Genomic DNA, 22,157 nt, shown 5'->3' with positions numbered 1-22,157 from the left:
AAGCGACGTTCTGTTTGCTCGCATCGTGTGCGAAAGAAATTGCAAGATTCAGGTCAACGCTTCGATGATCGTTTACGCGTGACTTTATCAAACGTGTGCAAATTTGATTTTCGCTGATTGTTAATCAGTGCGATGATTAGGTACGACTAAATTGGAAGACGGGATTGAAGATTTTATGAAGGAAAGGAATAATTGTTTGCTCGTATTTGCATAAGTGTATAAAAATCAACGTTCCAATTATATGCAATTTAATCGCGATCTCTACACGATGCACAGGATACAATAAATCTCAGTTGATCATCGTTGATTATGCGCGATAGGCGTAACGCGATGAATTAATGAACTGATTCGTAAATAAACTTGGATAACGAATCTCGCTTCGATCGGAGTTCATCAATATTCATATCGGAACAGTCGCAGTGTTAGAGGACCGTTATATAAATATTCGTTGCGAAGCAATAAAAAATTGGAAATCTAATTTACTGAAATTTCTATTATACACGTTTCTTATCGGTCGTCCTAATACCTCGATATCAGTCGCGCGAATACATTATCTCTCCTCGCCAGCCGATTGCGAAACGAAACGATGTACCATCTTGTAAGCGAGAGAAAAAAGTGCGTCCCGATTATAAATATTCATCGAAGCGGACGTTGAGCCGGAAACACTGCAAAGTCGGCTCGCGGCTTTCGCAATGTCGGCGTGCATTGGTTCTCTCGTCGAATCGCGCCGTGTATTTTTGAAAGGTGAGACAGAACCGGGACGAAGCCGGCCGGCTGCACGGATCACAGGACGCGGACGACAAACAGGTGACTAGAAATTTCGCAAATCGTTTACAGGGGTCAGACAACATCTTAAACGCGACGAAAAACCGGCTTTCTTTCGCAAATGGAAAGTGAATGGCCTTCGGGACCGGCGCCACGTCGGCGAGCACGTTATTAGCTGAAAAAAACATGGGAAATTACGTTTAACCAGTTATCTGGTCCGATTTAGAGTGCTTCATTCGCAGCGCTCGCGTCCGTCCGCTCGATTGCCTTCGCGATTGTGACGCGGATTTCGACCTTTCGACCGATGACACAGTTGCTAATTGCTCCTCGAAGAAAGGATAACTGTGCTCGTCGCGGCATTCATTTTAACTCTAGGCTTACATTTATTGTACATTCTATTGTTCCTAAAAGAATTGATGCTCGTTTATTTAGATTGTGGAAACATTTGCAAAATAATATTTCTAAGATCCAATATGCGTCGATTTCACGCGTTCCGTAAACCTAGTGTTAATATATTATAAAGTTCACTTTTTTCGAGATTAATTATTCGTGATTTTCAATTTTGAGACGTTACATTGAAACATTTGTAATAGAAGATACGAAGCTTTGTTTCTGTAACTTAAAGACGTTCCATCGTTCCATTTTGAAAACTACTAGATTTTAAAGTACTAGAATTTCTTCGTGGTTCGAATTGCGTATTGATTTTAGTCGCGTCGAGCACGAATGTTTAAATATTACCGACGTGTTGAAAGGTCAAACATTGTAGTCTTCTCACTACGAGATGTATAATTTGAAGAAGGAGCGTAGAATGCTCGCGAACACGGCGGTTTCCACCCAGGAAATGCGAATATTCGCAAGCGTTAACACGATATGCCAAGGTTGTCAACTTCCTAGCCCTGGGCATGATGTAAAATATCCCCTCCAAAATATTTTCCACGCTACATTCGCCGGCTATCGTAATGTTTCCATCTAATTAACACTATTTGCAAATCGCTGGATAACGTTGTTAACCGTGGCGATTAACATACAGCTACGGGTTTTTGCGACGTGACGGGGAAAAACTTTTTCAAACTTCTGCTGTATCTAATTACTGCATATTATCGTTGCTGCCCGTAGGTTTCCCAGTTTTTCCGATGGACACGTTTCTCGCGACCGTGTTGGGCAAAGTTTAATCAGAGCAATGAATAATCTCTTCATTACACTCAGATTCAACAAATTGAATTTATTTATTACCTTTGAGTCGAATAACCTTTGCTGATTGCTGCGTATAACACGAGAAAAGTAAACAAGTTCAGTATCGAAGGAAAGATATTCAGAATAACGAACAAATTCAATCTAATCTAATAATTAACGAATAACAGATAAACTGAATTTATATTGAACAGCTTTCAGTCAACATGCTAAACAGACAACATTGCCTTGCTATTGAATTTCTAAATGTAAATAAGTAGCGATTAATAAACAACGAACAAATATTCTCTACACTAATGACAAATAACTCGAGCAACGATCGACGATTTATTCCGATTCCAACAAAGTTGTCCCCTGTAATGGCCGACACCGCGCCTGACAAACGGCAGAAACGAAATCGGGGAAACGTCGCGATTATCGTCGCTCGAGTTTCTCGATATCGCATAAAACGGCGATTTAACGGTGGCTACCGGCAATTCGCAGGTACCACCGTGACTTTCACGGCCCGTTAACGTTACTGCCAAGTGCACGGGCAAGGAACCGATCTGAAACGCCGCCGCGGCGTAGGTGGTGCCGCTTGAACGGCGGAACGCGATCTTCCGCGATTATTCATAGGTCACACGGTGAAATGTACTTTCACCTTCCGATACGCGTAGCCACCGTTCTATGCATTATGGGAAACCCGACGCGAACAACGTTTATATCCTCCGATTTAACGAGGAAGATTCTCTTCGACGGAGTCGGCCTCGGAGATGCTTCTAAATCCATTCGAACGCGATGGTTCAGAGGTCAATCGAATGAAAACGGAGGAAGTTTGGCTCCTCTGGCTATAAGGAACTCTTTCGTCGACACTTCCTGGCTGTATGAAATATTCGAATTTAGCGAGACTAAGCGTTGTTGCTTGTCATCGGAGGATTCGAGGAATGCGCGGCGGCCTTCCGAGAGAGCGACGCGTTACGGAATTTCTCGCGAATCTCGGGAAAAGCGGATTAGAGATCATCGATACGATGAAAGCGAGGTGTAGAGAGTGTACCGTGAAAATAGCAATTGTTGCAATTGGGTGCCAAGATTCCGGGAAGGAAGAGAAAGCATCGAGGACGACAGCATTCTCCGTTGCACGTGAAGATTCATCGTGTAGATCAATTATTAATGTTTCTAGCGAATCAGTTGACGAATTGATTGCTGAGTTGTAAACTGTACTAAGCAGATTAGTGTGTAGTAGTGAATGATATTAATGATTGCCTTGGCAACTGGCTACTCTGGTATTTTGAAAGTCTGTTCTACGCAATTCTGCTTCGTTTTTGGGAAAATTTAAAATAATTTCGATTTTCATTTCTTAGACAGTTTCACTTCGATTTTCGCTTCGAAAGTTAAGAGTTAAGTATTGTGAGACTGGAATTCTGTAATTGCAGGCACTTTAATTGACGAAGGTTGAGCGGATTATTGAGAAATTGCTGAACAGTGCAGCGTCGATTAAGGAAGCGTACAATAATTTTGCGCGATGAAATCCATTGGCTTCAGTAACACGCTAGATCCTTAATTGATCGATTCATTGAAATGAACGATACCACTGTAGACGAGAAACAAGACAAGCAATGTCTACTTTCTTCTCTATTTAGTAGCAAGCGAACAATGTCAAGCAGTTATCGCGTCGCTAAACACCGTTAAGTATGTTAATGACTTCCGCGAGTTTCTTCTTTCACCGGCAGCGGCGACAATTATGTTAATTAATGCAGGCCACCGAATATATACATTTCTTGGGACGACTTCAGCGCATTGGTAATTCGCACCTCGGTAATTCATTGTTTTTCATCAAGGAATCACCGTAAGAAACAACACAACTTCTTCGTTAATCCGAGAAATTCATTTTCACCTTGATCCCTTGAATCAATTTTCATTAAGATACTAATTTCCCTCTTCTGAAAGAGAGAATATCAATTGTTCTACGAACGACAGAACAAACTGCAATGTAAATGTTAAATCTAGCGTTAAACGGTCGTCGTGGGCGTAGAGAGCCGATCAACGACCCGATCTTCTCCGTTCCGGGGCGTGCAACGATCGTTACGTCACCCGCGAAATCGCATCTCGCTCGCGAACACAACGACATCGTTCTCCGCGCACCTTCCCTCGGCAGTCCGATATTTTTCCCCGTGCGATTACGTAACCCGCGATCTCATAACGCGTCACGCACCGGTCGCACACGCGTCCCCGCTCGAAAACTTGTCGTGGAATATTTTTTCGTGCAGTCATATTTCTGCGAATGATCGCTGATCTCTTCCGCGGTAGAAAGTCGGGGATCGATCGTTCCGGCCGGTCGAAAGTAGGTGATTTTGGAAAGTCCTTCCTACGGATCGATTCGACGAGATACAGGACCGAAATGTCGATCGGCGGTTTTTCTGGATTGAGATGGATCAACGAGTACCTACGTCGACACAGGAGTTATTAAGTACTTTGTGGACGAACGTCGGGATTTTGTCGAGATCGAACTTTCGTGTTTGGAACACCAAGTTGAGTTGGAATATCATTAACCCCTTGGTCTATGATTTCTTCCTCAAATCTGATCGATACGGCTACTTTGTGATTAATAATTTATTGGAAAAAGAGAAAACTTCTAAGCATATGTTGTCTACATTTCCTTTTAGGTATAACAGTTGATTATAGAGGAATAATATTTACTTTGAACTCGAATGAACTGACTAATATATATTTTTGTTGAACCATGAAAATCTTCAAGGGGTTAAGTTACTAATGATTATCAGTGTCACGATCGTTACAGTTACATCCGCTTTTGTTTTATCTTTACGTAACGCCATCTCAACACGCCTACGCGGCTGTTTCTTTAATCACGAAGACAGTCGACCGCGTAACTTTTACGCAATCGGTCGGCGACCACACAATTCATTTAACCAATTACCGAACGCCTTTCCTCGGTGACCCAATTGTTCCAGGCAGCAAGAAGAATTGCCGTGAACGAATATGGACGTCAAAGGCGATCTCGTTTAATACTAAACGCACCGCGACCGGTCGAACGACCGGTTTTGAAATTTCATCGAAAATTCTGCGTGCTCTTTCGTTGATTTCATTCGATATCGATTCTTGTATTGTCTGATTGATCGGTTCTTCAATTCTTATGTTTTCTTTCGTTTCCGTTTCGTTTAAGAAGAATTCATCTTCTAATTTGTTTCCTTTTATTTGGTGACTAGCTATTAATTAATCTCCGATTAATCATTTCTTCAAATCTTATGTATCCACTGAGAAGAATTCATCTTCTAACTAATTTTCCTTAATTTTGTAACTACTTATGTGACTGGCTACGGCAGAAATAAATATACAAAGCGACGGTGCGTTTAGTATCAACAATCTCAGGCGAGAAAGCTACCGGATGACGTATAACGCGATCGAAAATCGGTTGAACGGATGCAACGGTGACACAAGTGGCGAATCGGAGGTCCGGGTGTTACGGTTCATTAGATACGATCGCGACGGATCGATTCAGGTCGGATTGAAAGTGCGCTGACGTGTGCTGCATCCTTGAATTATCGCGCGTTGGTAATAAGTAATTCACCGATTGTGCATGTACGCGATTTCAATCGTTACGTGACAAGTGTTATTACTTTCTTATCACTTCGTAATCTTTAGTAACGGTGCAGTGAACTGGGATTATCTTTTCTTCTGAAATTTGAGCGTTATACCTTCGATTAACGAGAATTAATTTGCAGCTTCAAACTGAATGCGGTAAGTTTGATCGATTGGATGCAGTAATTCGATTAATTGAAATTGATATGCTTTAAATTATAATAGATATAAACATTATTCAACTGACGTATTATTGTCAGTTTATAACCCAAGCCAAGACACTGTAAAAAGCATAAGGACACCAAGAAACTTGTCTTTATTGTTCACAGGATTATATGTAGGGTAATGATTTATATTTCTCTTTGACACAAGGGACAAGTAACAGTATCAACAGCAATACGAACAATATCAACATTATCAACAGTAACACGAACAATATCAACGTTATCAACAGTAATAAAGTTCACAAGGTCAACAGCTCGAAAAGAATGCCTCGCGAAGAACTTAAACGTAAGAACCAAGCATACTATCGATTACACAATCTGTCTCCCATTTCAGTGCAGTATAGAGAGCAACGTCCTCTCACTTCATGATTAATTTCATATAACAACACCAATGAATTATCGATCCCAAGTGAACTAAATTCAAACAAACACTATATTAACCAAAATTCTCATGCAAAGTCTCAATGCAGTTTACATTACAATTACCGTCATTATTCCACTGACGTTTACATTATAACTAATAAATATCCAAACAGATAACCCAGAAGACCAAACGTTTCAAATGAAACACGTTCATACAAATGTTTCCTCGAACTTCGTTTATCCGAGAAACGCGAGCAGGATCTTTCGTCGAGCCTAACACGCTATATCCGTGGGAAATGTCGATCAAAATCTCACTCGTCGTGGTGTTGTACGAGTGTTGTTCTGCGAGGTCACTCGGGGGGGAGGTGTCAGCGGTGCCGCCGCGTAAGGGCTCGGCGCGCCATAATTAGGGCGTGGTGGCCCGTAAGTGGGGGACGGCGAAGGGGTCTCTTCGGAACTACCGGAGGACGCGCCCAGGATACCCATAAGCGCGTTTACTAGCGACGTGACGATCTTTAATACCGCGTTAATTATGTCTTTTATCGAAGAACCGAGGAGAGCTAGTGGATCCGCGCCCGCAGACATCATACGCTGGAAAGTTGAGAAATAGAATGTTCATGAAAATAGAATGAATAGACACACTGTGGAGGTACCACGTTAACACTTTGACTGCCACGTGAACATTCGTCAGAACTCCCATGTACTCGAAACAGTTTTCTTCGTTAACCAGAAACTAAGGAATCAAGATTCTTCTTAATAACTGCTCCATTATCTTTCTTATGTCTCGTATATCCAAGAAAATTCGGTTCGTTCGATACGTCATGAAAGAAATTAATGTCCACGTTTCTCGAAAATATAGTCACGAATTCGGGTGACGTGGCGGTTAAAGTGTTACAAGTTGATCATTGGTTCAAAGGTGAACAGGGGAAAGGGACTCTTTCAGTTACGACCCTCGGCGTTCGAATGGTCATTATTGGCGAGCATCGTGAGCAAGAGTCTTATCTCTCTTCAGTTTTGAACCAAAGATCGGTTTGACTAATGGACCTCTAAAATACTTTATTATGTGGACTACTTTTGTTTCGTAAATATAGATCCTGTTTGATTTGGATCTTTAACGGATTGGAAGTATTAGAATTATTATCATTACTCGTTCATTAATTCACGTTTCCCTGAACTAACGCGTAATTAATCAGAAAGTGAAAACATCTCTTCTTGTCTCTAAGAAATTTGTTCCTGGAGAGTAATTATAAGCAGCATTATTACAACTCGAATAGTATCATTTTTAATTATCTAACCAGGAACTGAAGTTAAACTTTCTTTCAGTCTGTTACGTGCTCGGGAATAAAGTAATGAATGACGTTCCTTGAAAAAATGTGTACCTAGGACTGTGTCATTTTTCTAATTAATTTAGTTGAGGTAGAGAAGAAAGGGGAGAGAAATGGTGGAAAGAGAGCACTCACGCGATTGTAAGACTGACCACCGTAGCTGTAATCGCCACCATAAGTGGCTGGAGGGGGTCCATAGGTGTCTCTCGGCGCACTCGAGCCTGCGCTGGTTCCAGCCACCGATCCTGCGACTATCGCTTTCACGAGACTGGTTATGTCCGATCCACCTTTACCGTACATACCCTGAAAAAGGACCAATCGCAACAGAACCATTAGCAATCGCGTTCATCGCTCGGAAACTATTTTACAGAGCTACTTCGATTACATGTATCGCTTTAAAACTATCGTACGAAACCACGTCGATTACATTTATTGCTTTAAAACTATTTTAGACTTATTGCGTTAAGTCGATTCTATCAACCATCGACGTATTTCCATTCCTGTTAGAAATTTGAATTCGAGATCGGCGTGAATGTCACTCTTGTTTGGAAAATGGTTCGTTAGCAATGGACACTTGTTCGGAGACGACCGATTCACTAGCAATGGACACTTGTTCGAAATACATCCATTCGTCAGCAATGGACACTCATTCGAAAACGAACGGTATATTAGCAATAGGCAATTGTTCGTTAACCGTAAAGTCAATGCGTACTTTGCTAAGACTAGAGACGACTCCTGAGACCAGGTTCGTCAGCATCGTCATCTTCCCAGGGCCAGACTGGAAATATAAACGGTTGTGTGAAATATAGTATTGAATCGATACGATCGATAGAAGTAATGACAATTACCTCGCTCAACGGACCGGATAAGTTTTGTATTAAAGTAGCGGAGTTTGATCCACCGTCACCTGGAGCCTGAGGATTCAATTATCTCGTCGACATTAGTGACTACTGTAATACTCCGCCAATCGGAGGCTAGTTAACGCTTTGACTGTTATTTGTCTCGCACACAGATTCGTTGGTCAAATTTACAAATCAATTTGTATCGTGGATTAAACAAAAAGGAATTTTTTCAGAGACATTTTTATAAATCTACTTATAAATTCTCATTAGAGTAACAAAGTTTTATATTCAAACTTTTATCTTATTGAACGAACTAATTCTATTTTATAGAATTTTCATTGATATTGACAGTCTAAGTGTTAGTAGGCATCTCAATGAACGCGTTCGAATTAGTCGATTTGAATAATCAAGAGAATTAATAATTGATTCTGTAGAAGACTTTTCCGGTACTTAAAGCATTAACAAGATCGTGGTATTTACATTACTGCTCTGTCTGCTCAACGGTACTATCAGGGGACCGGAAAGCGGTCCAATTAGCGGAGCAATGAGTTGCAGCAGCGGCGTTAAAATCGCGGCCGAATCTCCCATTCCGTCGGGCCCCTGAAACAAGCGCCGTCATTAAGCCGCCTTATATAATCGTGTTAACCTTCAACATTTAGAATTATGTTATTCCTAATTTTTACTATTTTATGTTACACACGTGCACAGTTTAAGATTCATCCGAATCTTAAACTATATTTTTAACGCGTTAACTGCCACGTCGGTGTTTACATACTGTTACCAGAATTTAAAGTAAAGTTTGAAGAAGTATGAAACTAGGTAACGATAATACATCATTATTTTTTAACAATATTCACGTTGATTGTGAGCGAAACAAAGATTCTTTTGTTCGATTTTAGAAACATTTTCAACGAATTTCTGACGATTAACGCGTGAACCGAGTGCAAATGGGAATCGACAACTCACTCCGCTGATTTGCAAGAAAATCGGCACCAAAATCCCGGGGATGTCGATACCTGGCGTGTCTTCATCTCCCTAGAAGTAGGTTGGACATGTACAAGTATAATTATTCGATACAGGAATGTTTCTATCAAGATGTTCAAAGATTTACGTCCGATAGATCTTGAAGAATCGGAATGGCAGCTTCGAGGACCTCTACGATGTCTGTGTCCGTGTTGGGCTGAAAGAAAACATAGCTGTAGGCGTTCTCAAATTTGAAATTAAAATAAATCTATTAACAGAGACAAGCTTAAGTTCCTAATATTTAATGTACAAGTGTATACAATGATTATACATACGAGCAAGGTATCTTTCATACAGGGTGTTCCGTTCAACCGAGTAAGGCTAGCTTCCAAATCATGGAATCATTAATATTCCATAGAAAATTCTTTATATTTCAAAAAGGTATCTTACAAAGAGTACAAAGAAGTTATCAATCAATCTATGAAATTCTTATTAGAAAGTGATTAATTCTAAAACAACCCTTGAGCATCCAATTATAAAGAGCTAAGATGAAATTGATACTAAATTCCATGAAACATTCAAGTATATTATTCAAGCAATTTGAAATCATTCTTCCTCGCGCAGCTTCCACGGAACACCCTGTATCCTTACGTCGCTAAGATCCTCCAACACAGGGCCGACGAGCTGAAGAAGCTGGATCACAGCTTGAATAGATCCACCCTCTTCCTCGTCTTCGTCGTCATAATCCTCCTCCGACTCGCTCTCGCTAGATCCTTCGTCGCTGCCCAATTCTTCTTTATCGTTATCGTTGTCCTCTTCGCTTTTATCCTCGGAACTGTCCCCGTCTTCGTCGTCGTCCTATAAATTGAAAATTCCCTTGCTGAGGAAATCCTGCGAATTTCCCGCGCGCTAATTACAGAGGAAAGAGCAGCTAATCATAGGAAGAAAGTAAAACGTACCTCGAGCTCTTGCGCCAGAGACGTCTGATTACGTCTTCCGTCTCGCGACGCGGACTGAAATAAACGAATCGATTTCAATAAGTGTCCATTGACCGGCCGAACAAAGGAAACGGAACCGCCGAGCCGCCATTTCTCCCGAAAGGGGCGTGCGGCTCGATCGAGCGGACAGTGGAAACCGTCTAACGCGGATACGGTGCCGTGCCGCGCCGACCGTCCCGCCATTTTGCGCGGACAATGCTCGTGTGCCTGTCGGATGCGTGCCACGAGAAACGATACTCTCGTTTTTCTTCCTATTTTCTGTCCCGCTTCTTTTTTCGGTTTCTTTTCACGGCAATTTAACACGGCTTGATAAGCGACCGAGCAATCGTGTCGTTCTCTCCCTTACGCTCGCGCGCACGTGCCTCCGCACGCGAGTTATGTAACCGGCTTTGATTCAGACGTATTATCGAAGAGAAACAGGCACATTTTCGTTTGCAGCGGGGCGGTTGCGTAACGGGTGTGTTAACCCTAGGGAGACTGAGGAGGGGTTGCTGGACGGTGGGAGTTTCAGTGGTTTTAGGGGTTTTATTGGTGTGGTGATAGGATTTTGTGAAATGGCTACTGTTGGTGTGGTGGATACTTTGTATTGTAACAGTAGAGAATTGGGAATTGAGAATTGTAAGTTGTAAGTTGTAAGTTAAGAATTGGAAATTGTAAGTTATAAATTGTAAGTTGAGATTTGGAAATTGTAAGTTGTAGATTGTAATTAGAGTCGGGAATTGGAAATTGGGAATAGTAAATTGTAAATTGTAAATTATACATTTTTTGTTATGCCTTGCATTATTACTTGCAATATGTGTAAGACAATACTTCGTTCGAATACACCTGAAAACATTCTTTTCTTTGTCTTCACTTAAATCTTCGAAAACTAAATAATCTCCAGACTTCAGGATTTCTCTGGAAATTCCCTGGACTGGCCAGATAAAATTTGCGAAAGTGATGTTGAAATAAAAGATTCATATCCTCTCCGACGACGATATTCTAAAAATATGTAATTGCCATAGGCGATCATATATGTAACTTTCATTGTATACAAGCTTTTCTCTTTTTCTGTAGAAAGTTTCATGTTTTGACAATATTATACGAGATGCTTACGTAAAGATGACATTTTATTTTCTAGTTTCCCTGCATTAAGACATTGCGTTCGATACATTCGATTGCGGTAATAAATTTTTAACCGAGCAGTGACCAAATTAAACACATAGTAAACGTACCGTATAAAACGGACCTTGAAACGTTTAACGTCGTACAAATAAAAATCGAGATCCTTGAATGACACGTCGAATGATCCTTGTTCTACGTACATATGTGCGTTTCGACTTAACAAGTCTTCTTATGCAATGTTCTTCGATCTATTAGCGAAGTACGAATCTTAGTCCTCGAAAGTCAGTGTTATTCATCTCGAGTATACCTAAATAAAATAAAAAAAATACCCCTTTCCATAATGAGCAATCAATATCAATGATAAAAAATATATCAAAGCGATAGATTTATCTAATACTGTCGTATAAAATTGTTACTCTATATTTCAACCATAATGCGAGGTCACAAGAAAGTTAAACCTAGCATTTATTCAATTTCTTTAGATATACACATTTATCCGTAGCGCCTTTCACCGCGTTAATTAACTTAAACCACAATTTCCGTCATTTTTTCCCCGAGCTGAACTACTTTGACACACGTGTTCCTTTCTCCGCTTTGAGCCTCCGTTACTGGCGACACCTTGTCCCGATCTCGTCAGCCTACTTTTACTTCACTCCCAATAGGAGATGGGACAGACAATTCTGATTGGACAAATTTCAACGCCGTATAATTACCTTAAGAAATACATAGCAGCAGCTAGGCTCAAACATTTCTGTGCTGCAACCTTTTAAGACTCCTTTCAAATTCCTTCATACATATTATAAATTGATATAAAACATAATAAAACATAGTTCACTGCTATATCTTTAGATATAGAACACGAAGCTGCTACGAAAACCTGTAGAACACCTATAAGCTACTTTTATAAATATCATAGATAATGTAGATGTTAACACCTACATATACTTAACATCCACATTGTCTCAGTCAAAGTCACGCATAAATAATTCATCCCCTGAGAATGGTGGCAAAACCAATCTTCATAAATACCATACAAACTCCAATCAATGAAACTTAATAATACTACGTACTAAAATTCAGTCATCAATTCATAATCGTAGATCTTTCCTTAAAACTCACCGGCTGCTGGGGATAAGTCTGCGGCCTCTGAGGGTAACTCTGCTGCTTCTGGGGGTAGGACTGCGGCCTCTCGGTCGGCGCAGCGTTCTGCGCTGCCGGGAATCTCAAAGGCTTCAGCGGGGGCGGCGAAAGATCCACCGACAAACTTTGGTTCCCACTGTTACCATTAGGCTTCCTCCTAAGCGCAGCGAACGCCTTGATGATCTGACCGAGCATCGACGGCTTCTTCGTCTTCTGCTTGCTCGAGCTGCCCTCTTTCTTCTTCTGCTTGCTCGAGCTACCCTCCTTCTTCTTCTTCTTCTCCGGTTTCTTCTTCTCCTCGTCCCTCGTAGTATTTAGCTGCTCGATCACTTCAGTGCCGTCATCGAACACGACGTTTATCTGGCCCGACTCATTGGTCATCGTGTAATTCGTGTCGAAATACGGAGGAAATTCATCGGGCGGGTCTCTGGTAGGTACAGCGAACACCTTATCATTCTCGGTTTTCGACGTGGTCGGTTCGATCTTCGCTTCTCTCGTGAACGTGATCACCGCTTCGAACGGGACGTTGATGACCGGCTTGACGGCGTTCGTCAAATTCTTCGTAGCTAACTCTAGAGTCTTGATAGGCAACGGGATTTCCTCGTTGAAGCCGAGCGGTCTGATCGTCGAGAACCTGAAGTCTATCGGCAGGACGCCTAAGTTGCTGGAGATGTTCCTCTCGATGCCATCGAAGAAGTACCTGGTGGCGAACGAGTCGGTGGAGAATCTAGCGTTATCAGTGGTCACGGGCAGGTAGGCCCTGGAGGGAGGCGACACAGTCTCGGTCGTCTCGAAGATGACGCCGTTCTTCGCGGTGAACGAGGGTCCGAAGTCTGGGAACGTCGGGACGAACGGGAGAGCGGGCTTCAGCGAGTTGGCTAGCCCGAAACCCTCTTTGATCAGCGGCTCCTTGATCTCCGGCTTCGCTAGGTTTATACTTGCCGTGATCTCCAAAGGACTGTGCACAGTGGTGTCACTGATTCCCAAGTTAGCGAACGTGGTGGGTCGAATGCCGAGGAAGTTCTTCGAGCTCAATGCACCGGCGCTGAACGCTGGCAGGCTGGACTCTTTCCTCGGCGGAGGAGTAGTGTTCACCGGAACCCTGTTCTTCTCGGGGTAGCGATTCGTGTTCTGAATCCTGAACTCCTCAGGGCTCTTATTGCGCGCCGGAGTCTTCTGGTTCCCGAAATTCTGATTCCCCAGGTTCTGAACAGCGCCGAAACCGTTGAAGCTTCCCAGGTTGTGCAGGTTTCCTAGATTGCTCCCTAAGTTCTTGATGCTGCCGAAGCTAGCCAAGCTACCCAGGTTGTTCAGGTTGCCCAGATCGTTCAGGTTCTCGGCGTACCTAGGCATGTCGAAGTTCTTCTGGTAGGTCCTCATGGTGCCCGCGGGCCTGCCAGGGTCTAAATTCTTGAACCCCGAGGTCTTGATGCTCTGCGCCTGCTTGAAGTTACTAGGATTCCTAGCAGGCTCCACGGGACTAGGAGTGGTGTCTTTGACGGTAGTCAGCGTGATGTTGATCTTGGACGCCATGAGGCCCATCACGTACTTGGCCCAAGCCACGAGATCATCCTTCGAGGCGATCTTCAGCGGCAGTTGTATCTCCAGGATCTTAGGCACGTTGGAGAACCCTCTGGGGTCGCTTTCCTCCGGTGATCTTTTAACCAGCGGCGCTGACATGGAGATCACCAGGTGCGTCGCTATCAGCGCGAACAGCGGGTAGGAACTTGGCAGTCTCCTCGACAGTAGGAAGTACATTTTGAAGCGGTTTGTCCGGGACTGTCTGAATCCGCTCGGAAACTTGCGCGACGAACTGGCGGCACTCAGTCGTCGAACGTCCACGCGGTGTCGTGCGAGTTTGGGCACGCTGACGTCATTTCCGCGAAATCGACGCACCCTGCGGCTCGTGCATCGATCGTAGACAGTGGCCTTTGCGTGGACGGTTTCAGAATTCGCGTCGCGCGGTCCCCATGTCGAACGATCGCCGGGGCTGCGGCGACGAGTAGCGAAACGATGAAAAATGGGGAAAATCGCGATCGTCGAACGCGACGGGGAAACTGAACGACCCATCGGGAAATGAATGTTTTATAGTGGGCGACGGATCGGCCGGTCCCTTTCCTTCCTGTTCGTGCAAGCGTGCACTTTTCCCGTGCATCGGCCGCCGTCGGTCTCGATATCGACGCTGTTAATGATAGCGTATCGCTAAGCGAGGACTGCGTTCACTTCCGTCGTTGCGCTCGCCGTTGCGCAGGGAGGGTGCAATTACTCGGCGATCGGGGTTCGTGCGCCGCGCGGAACGCACCCGACGACAGCACCGGGCTTTCGCAATCGACGCGGATCGCCTAATCCGGGGAACGCGCGCGGAAACGGTTCGCCGCGGCGCAATCGCGCCTGCGACTTTGCTCATCGACTTTCTTTGGAAATTCCCCCGGCTGAGTGGGATACAGGAAACGAATTGTTTTTCGACTGTTACGTCATTGGCTTCTTGGTAGTGCGTTGGTGGAATTGTTTGGTAGAATTTGATCGAATGAATTGCATTTGGTAGAGTTTGATTGAATTTGACACTTGGTAGATTTTGACCGAATGCATTGAATTTGAATTCAATTGAGCGATTGACATAATATACTTTAAGAATGCAATTATTAGAATGACAAACAGCGTCAATTTCAAGAAATATTCTTCTCGTACTTGCATATCTAGATTTCTGTTTCATAAATTTCAGTATATTAATACGTCATCGAACGGGGGAAGCTAGACATCGCAGTTATATCGAAGTTATGTTTATTTCTGTTATTACCTGTTTATAAATGGAAAACCGGAACGCTCACGCTATTTACAATTGTTTTATATGGAAATAAAAAAGCGTAGTTCAGTTTCTGAACTAAAACGAAAGGCACTTGGCACTTTTCGACTGTTTTCGCAAAGACGTGGCAGTCAAACGGTTAACACGTTGACTGCCGCACAATTTTGAGACAAATATAGAGAATGAAAATAATGTAACATCAACTTCTTGAATTACGTTGTTATTATTACACGTTTGAATTGTTGAATATGCATTAAGTTGTATTGTAATATAGAAAAGTTTTCAAATAATCATCGTTCAATCGAATGAATTACAGTAATTCGATTTGGTTGACCTCACCGGTGACCCCCATGGAATTCAACGCGTTAATCGAGCGATCGGATGTCGTTGAACTGTTCAGAACCGTTTCGAAGCGGCTGCACGAGCGAACGATCAAGATGCTCCACGGATGAGGCGAGCGCGGCGATCGAGACAATCCCCAACGTGCCAGCCGAGGCCGTGGTCGCGATCTTGACATTCCGAGCAACAATGAGCTGCTCGGTAGTCGGTGAATGATCTCCCGTTACGATCATTAGCCGTTTCCAGTAAGGAACAAAGCAAGGACAAGTTTAAGGCTCTCCCACGCCGATGAAAGTTACCACACTGGTTCTCTCTCGTATTCATTAAGTCATTCATGCGCGGGCGAATTAGAGGTTCTACACGGTTGATATTGAACAAACCTTGGTGTTACTACGGAGCAGGTTTCAGTCGAGCTGGCTCGATAACATGGTTTAGAGATCACGAATGTTTGCCAACGGTTTAGATCGTTATCGATGCAAATTCCACCCTCATTCCGACTTCCTGCTCTCCTGATTCTCCTAATTAGTTTCCTAATCTCTCTAAACGACCATTAAACACGTTAATGGTAACTTTGAAACCACAAATTGCATACATCTATATTCTACAAAATTACATATACAACGTATACAAATTTTCTGTAACATTCCTATAACATTCTTCAGGAATTATCTTATATTCCAATCTTATTGTTCTAATTCGACCGTATCAAGAGTAGCAATCTAACCCTCGATGCAAATTCCACCCTGATTCTAACTTCCTGCTCTCTTGATTCTCCTAATTAGCCTAATCTTCATAAACGTCCACTAAACATTAATGGTAACATTGAAACCACAAATACATCTATATTATACAAAGTTACATAGACAACATATCCAAATATTCTGTAACATTCCTATAACATTCTTCAGGAATTATCTTATATTCCACTTCTATTGTTCTAATTCAACCGTACCAAGAGCAGCAATCTAATCCTCGATACAAACTCCACAATCTAACTGTACTCATTTCCACGTCAAGTGTGTCAGCAACCTCACCTCCTCGAGGCATTAAAAACGCTCGTATGAAATAACACGAGTAACAGCTGTGAAAGAAGCGAATCGTTGGATCGTAAAGGGTCGGTCATCGTGAAACGTTTTCTAATCCCGCGACGGAGCATCGAACGCCGGTGAATAATTGCTGGCTCGTAAATCGAGGCGCGGACAGTTAATTAATCGATGTTCGGATGGAACTGGTTGCGGGTTACGGTATCTCGCGGATGATCCTTCGGCCGAACAGGTTTCGCAAACGATCGCGAACGGTCTGTTACGAGGAACGCCGTTAGATCGGCTCGCTGACCAGCCTCAAGCTGTTTTATCGCGTCGCGACGATCTCGCCGGCTGCCGCTTATGGTATAGATCGTTCCAAGGTCGTGTTGCACGAACGTTGACTCGCGACGCTGACTGGCCGTCGATGGAAACGGGCGTTGGACCATTCTTGTTTCCTATCGCGACGCTGTTACGTCGAGGCTGTTACGGACACCGGCGTTTAAACGAGATAATTGGGCTTTGTCAGTTAGCCGGACGCCGATTGAATTCGTGATGTTAATGTAAATGATGTTTTGACGGTGGATCGATGGTTACCTGACAGAAATGGTAATTCGTTGCGATGTCGTATGTATAATGTATCTATGTTCATATCTGCGATGATACAATCTGTCGATTATCGTGTTACCGGTATCGGAAATGCGAATGAACGCGAGATCTGTGGTAATGTTTTAGTAGTTTGTTTATAGCTTTTTGTTTCAGATGTTAGACGACGGAGAAATTCAGCTTCTGGTGGAGGAATTGTAGAGGACGTTGGAAATTGATTGAGTAATTTATGGTTCTCATTTATTAACACTAAAACTACCGAGCAATTGCGACTGATTTTCAATTTTTATACAATTTAGAATTTTCTTGAGACGAAGGGTGTTTAGTCTCGCGAATTTAATTGGATATCTTTCGAAAAAACGCCTTTTAATTCAAATACTTGCAAAATAATTTTAGAATAGGTCAATTTGACACGTCTGATAGGTTTAGCGTTAACATATCAGGAAGATTGTTTATTACAAATTCTTCCATTTTACCTTTTGCACCGATTATCAATTTCTCTTAGAATTCTTATTCACGAATCTTCGTTTCGAGAATTTTCAGATTTGTTAACATCGCGATGCTCCCACGTATTTGCATAATTTCGTGACCCACTCGATGTCGTTCACTGATGAAATCATAGAATGTGTGTAGGTACTACGAAAGGTCATCGTGTTTTAGATATGTAGGTCCATTACTCAACAGAGTGAATCCCGGGCGCAAGGATAACGAGTTGTTTTTATGAATCCTCATTATGATCGAGGATTTATGACTGTTGTTTTTACTTCGGTATCTCGACCGATCCTTTCGGTGCTCGTTCATTCACATTCTAATCGCGTTCTTCTTTCTGTGTCCATAGTACGACATTTCGTCATGAATTAAATATCCTACGAAACATCGTGGAATCCTTGCTTCGTGACGTATCGCGTATGATTATCTTTATTAATTGAATTAAGAAATCCCACATGCATCGAGGAAGACAACTATTTCCTCCCAATATTTCGTACATTGATGCATCGTACAAAGTTTAATATTAAATATCAAAGTTTACAGTTTCGCTGTGTCAAATCATTTGATGACTCAGAGGAGCCTCTAGAGTGCAGAGATATAAACCTGAATATTTTAGACCGGTTAATTCATTCCGATTCAGTGTTTCCACGGTTCCAATGCATTCCCTTAAAAATAGTTGACTCAAAGATCTTCCGTAAAATCAAGAGTTAAACAATCATTCCGCAGCTTCCGAGTGAATCAATTAGACAAGGAGGCACCAGATGAATCACGACGTAGCGTTGCGCGACGAGAGACGGCACGCGGAGTCGCAACGAGAGAAAATCGGCGTTTCGGGGAGAGATAACGCGATTCGTGGATCGGCTGTTCGGAAACAAGAAATTCGGGTATGGGTCACGGTCCAATGGGTGGCCGGAGTTTTTTTCCGTCCGACGAAAGAAGACTATCCGGATTTCGCGGTTTCGATCTCGAATTTCGCGTGTCTCAGCTGCGTGGCGCGAACGGGACGCCAATAAACTCGAAGGCCTTTCACTTTTTCCCTTCGGAGCCGTTATGAAACCCTGCGAAATCCATCGGAAAGGCATGATTAATTGCACCGGCGCAGCTCGCCGGGCTTTTGGGAAGTTGCCCGTTTCAAACGGGACGACCGTGACTCATCCGAGTGCGAACGATCGTTTCGAAAGAATGGACCGACGATCCGGATGGTTAACTGAAAGGTGAACGTTCTTGCTCTTAACGAGAACGTTCATCTGGATTTTACCAGTATTCCTTAGATTTCCTCTGTTTCTTCATTCCCTCTCTGTCGATCCACATCTTTCTTCTTTTCCTACGACTTTTCTTCGAGAACGATCGACCTTCCTATTTCGGTTTGCACACGGGAAAACGGTGTAGTAACGGCACGCAACGACGACAATTAACTTGCTTTCGCGATGTTAATGTGTTCCCATTAGGCACCGATAAATATATACATTTTTGAGCACGGAGACGCTTCACTGGACGCACCGTGCAGTAGAGAAATGACTGAACGCACGACACTGGTGAACTTTCTATTGCTCGAACATGTAGCAACACGTAGGCAAGTGCGTTACATTGTTTAATATCTAACATTTAACTGTAACTGAAAATTATTAGAACAAGTAGTTAGGATATCTCGAAAAATATTATTTCATATGAAGTTTTAATGTAATTGATTTTCTGAAGATATTCAATGATTTTCTTTGCGTTTGAAATACGTTTCTGATCAACTCGGATGTTCACTTAGCAAGAATTATAAGCGCGCGACGTAACCATTGAACGAACGTGGCTCGAAAGATCGTATCTGAACAGCTGCGTGCAACGTTCCGATAGAAAAATTGCGTGCAAAGGTTAAAACAGAAAAACTGGAGCACAATGGATACTTTATCTAGATTATCGCCATTTCGCAACTGTTCAACCGGTTTTTAGGCGCTCAGAATCTCGAGTTTCTTGCGGTACAGTCCTCTAATTGACTTAACCGGCAATCATTAACCGGCACAATGTAATGGCACTTGATTTTACCCTTTTAACGTGAAAGGTAAATCGAACAGCAGAGAGATACAATCGACTGGTTACAGTTCTAATAAATTTCAGTTCTCCAACGCTGAACAGATCAATTAAATCATAACATACGTCGCTGTATGTTCATTCCTCTATGTACAATCAAGGAGCAATGAATCAACCCTTTGCACTCGAGAGATGACTCTCAGTCACCACTCGATTTGACACAGTAAAACTATCGAATGTGATGTTTAATGTTAAACCTTGTATAATGCCTCGATACGTGAAGCATTGGAATAAAACAGCTTTGTTCCTCGATGTACTGGTGATTTCTCTTCGAATTAGTCTCAAGGAACCTCGTCTTCGCCTCGTAAAGAAATGTTAAATATTTCTAGTAAGAAACATCCGAGTGCGAAGGGTTAATAGTCAAGCAACTGTAATATTCATGAAAACAATGGGACCTCTTCGAAAGTCGTCAGATATTTAATAGAAACAGGAATCGCTAATAAATTTAAGATACTAAGTGAAACTTTAAACCAACGAGTGAAGTAAATAAATCATAAATGTAATATCAGAGTTTTAACCCTTATCACTCCAGGTTGTTAATCTATCAGCAATCTATCATTAGTTCATTCGAGTTCAAAGTAAATATTATTCCTCTATAATTAACTATTATACTTAAAAAGAAATATCAGCATAATATATGCCTAGAATTTTTCTCTTCTTCGAATAAATTATTAATGACAAAGTAGTTGTACCGATCATGGCTGTGATATATATTATAGGGCAAGGGGTTACATGAACGAAATGTCATCGAAGTAAATCGATCTTGTACCAGCAAAGTGTCCAATAAAGCTGCGCAAACCCGATGAAACCGTTCGATCACGGTAGAAACAAGTTTCCACTGAATTCACGAAGCGTTATCGGCGTATCAGTTCACCGATAAATTTGCTTGTCATTTACGATCGTATCGTTAATGTGATAGCCGTTCGGACAAGTCGTCGGTGACTATATTATTCGTTCGCGGAATATTAATTATTCCAGAAAAATCGTCGAACGAAAAAACTTGTGCGTGAAAAGCAAGTTGCATAATTCTTATTTAATCAATTCCGCGGCACGTTACGAAATTTTTTAGCTAGCCAATCGTTCGAGATGCCAAAGGTTCAGCGGTGGTCCGATCGCGTTCGATTCCGCGATTTCGAGCGGAAAACAGGGGGTCGATGTTGACACGATCCAGAAGCCGGGCCCGGTGTTTAATTGGAAGTTAATCAACGATCCGCGATCGGCAAAAAGCGGACAGAAGTGTCTCCGTCTGGCGATCGTGCACGGAAGCAACAATAATCGAGGGCCCCAGCGACCGGTTCCCCGATTGTCGGTAAGATCGCGATCGATCGAGAACCTCGCCACGATCCACGGTCTGCTTTGTACTGTTCATTAACGGACAATTATCTTATTGTATTTTTTAGGGCACTTGAACTTTGTACGGACCACCTTTGTCTTCTGAAGTCAGCACCGGTCGAGTCATTAGGATTAACACGTCGAACGCCGCACAATTTCACAAAGGAAAAAATATATTAAATCTTTCGATCGAATTGCATTATTACTATTCCACTTTCATATAGCTGAATGTCACTGTATTATGTGGCATTATTTATAATATAGAAATGTTTTCATATAATCGTTTCATTATGTGAACTATAGTAATTCGATTTGGTCGGGGGTCACCGATGACCCCCATGGCAGTCAACGTAAGTCTGGGTTAGCATTTACTTAATATTATAACACGTTATTAATACTTTGTTATTATTAGTATTTTATTAACACTAGAACTAGCGTGCCAGAAAATGACTGGTTTCAATTTTTGTTCCGCAATTATTGATATTTTAAAGGCATTGAATATTCAGAATTATCTTGAAAATCAATAGTTTTACTTGACTACTATAATGAATGCTGAAGAAACTGAAAATAATCTATTGTTACAATTTTCATGGGGATTACATATTAATCGTATTATATACACGGTAGTTCTAGTATTAACGACTGTAAGAGTATTAGGAAGTAATTTATTTTATAGTTTTATAAATGAAGTAATTTATTTAATGAAGGGAAATCGAATAGATCGAATTTGATATATCATCTTAAGTCTTGTATATTAAAGATTTAGTGTTATTCTTAGAGCATCGATTTTCGTAGATATTATTTACTAAGGAACGAGAATGGCGAAAACTTTTGGATGGAAATGGAACATTGATTAATCTGTTAAATCAAGCCGTTACGAGGAGATTGACAGGACTTCCCGCCGAATGTTCGTAATTATTCATGTCACTGTGTATTTAAGGTCTTCCGGGGGAAGAGGAAACGTTTCCGAAAAAAGTGACAGTTCGCGACGGGATA

At 42.1% G+C, this 22,157-nt stretch overlaps 1 protein-coding gene and 1 long non-coding RNA gene across 2 annotated transcripts; one reads left to right on the top strand and one right to left on the bottom strand.

Moving 5' to 3' along the window:
- The first annotated feature begins 679 nt into the window (after nucleotides 1-679).
- On the top strand, nucleotides 680-21,348 carry LOC143174609 (uncharacterized). Its single transcript, XR_012998786.1, has 3 exons — nucleotides 680-807; nucleotides 20,899-21,138; nucleotides 21,230-21,348. It is a non-coding gene; the product is annotated as an uncharacterized LOC143174609 (long non-coding RNA).
- LOC143174602 (uncharacterized) lies at nucleotides 6,423-14,249 on the bottom strand. The gene is made up of 10 exons (XM_076368336.1): nucleotides 12,471-14,249; nucleotides 10,209-10,262; nucleotides 9,901-10,107; nucleotides 9,398-9,466; nucleotides 9,253-9,321; nucleotides 8,767-8,886; nucleotides 8,287-8,358; nucleotides 8,157-8,222; nucleotides 7,580-7,747; nucleotides 6,423-6,710 (listed from the first exon to the last, which is right to left on the bottom strand). The coding sequence occupies exons 1-10, from the start codon at nucleotides 14,247-14,249 to the stop codon at nucleotides 6,423-6,425; spliced, it is 2,892 nt and encodes a 963-aa protein (XP_076224451.1).
- Nucleotides 21,349-22,157: the final 809 nt, after the last annotated feature.

This window comes from Nomia melanderi, chromosome 6, assembly GCF_051020985.1.
Source record: "Nomia melanderi isolate GNS246 chromosome 6, iyNomMela1, whole genome shotgun sequence".
In the NCBI taxonomy this organism is placed as follows: Eukaryota; Metazoa; Arthropoda; class Insecta; order Hymenoptera; family Halictidae; genus Nomia; species Nomia melanderi.
The sequence above is the reverse complement of the archived record's forward strand: the minus strand, read 5'-3'. Positions and strand labels throughout refer to the sequence as shown.

Bases quoted from the DNA above. Each gene is read 5' to 3' on its own strand.
- LOC143174602 (XM_076368336.1), bottom strand. From the start codon at position 14,249: ATGTACTTCCTACTGTCGAGGAGACTGCCAAGTTCCTACCCGCTGTTC. The intron at 10,108-10,208 runs GTACGTTTTACT...TTCAATTTATAG, and splicing joins CTCTGGCGCAAGAGCTCGAG to GACGACGACGAAGACGGGGA. The intron at 6,711-7,579 runs GTGAGTGCTCTC...TCAACTTTCCAG, and splicing joins GTGGTCAGTCTTACAATCGC to CGTATGATGTCTGCGGGCGC.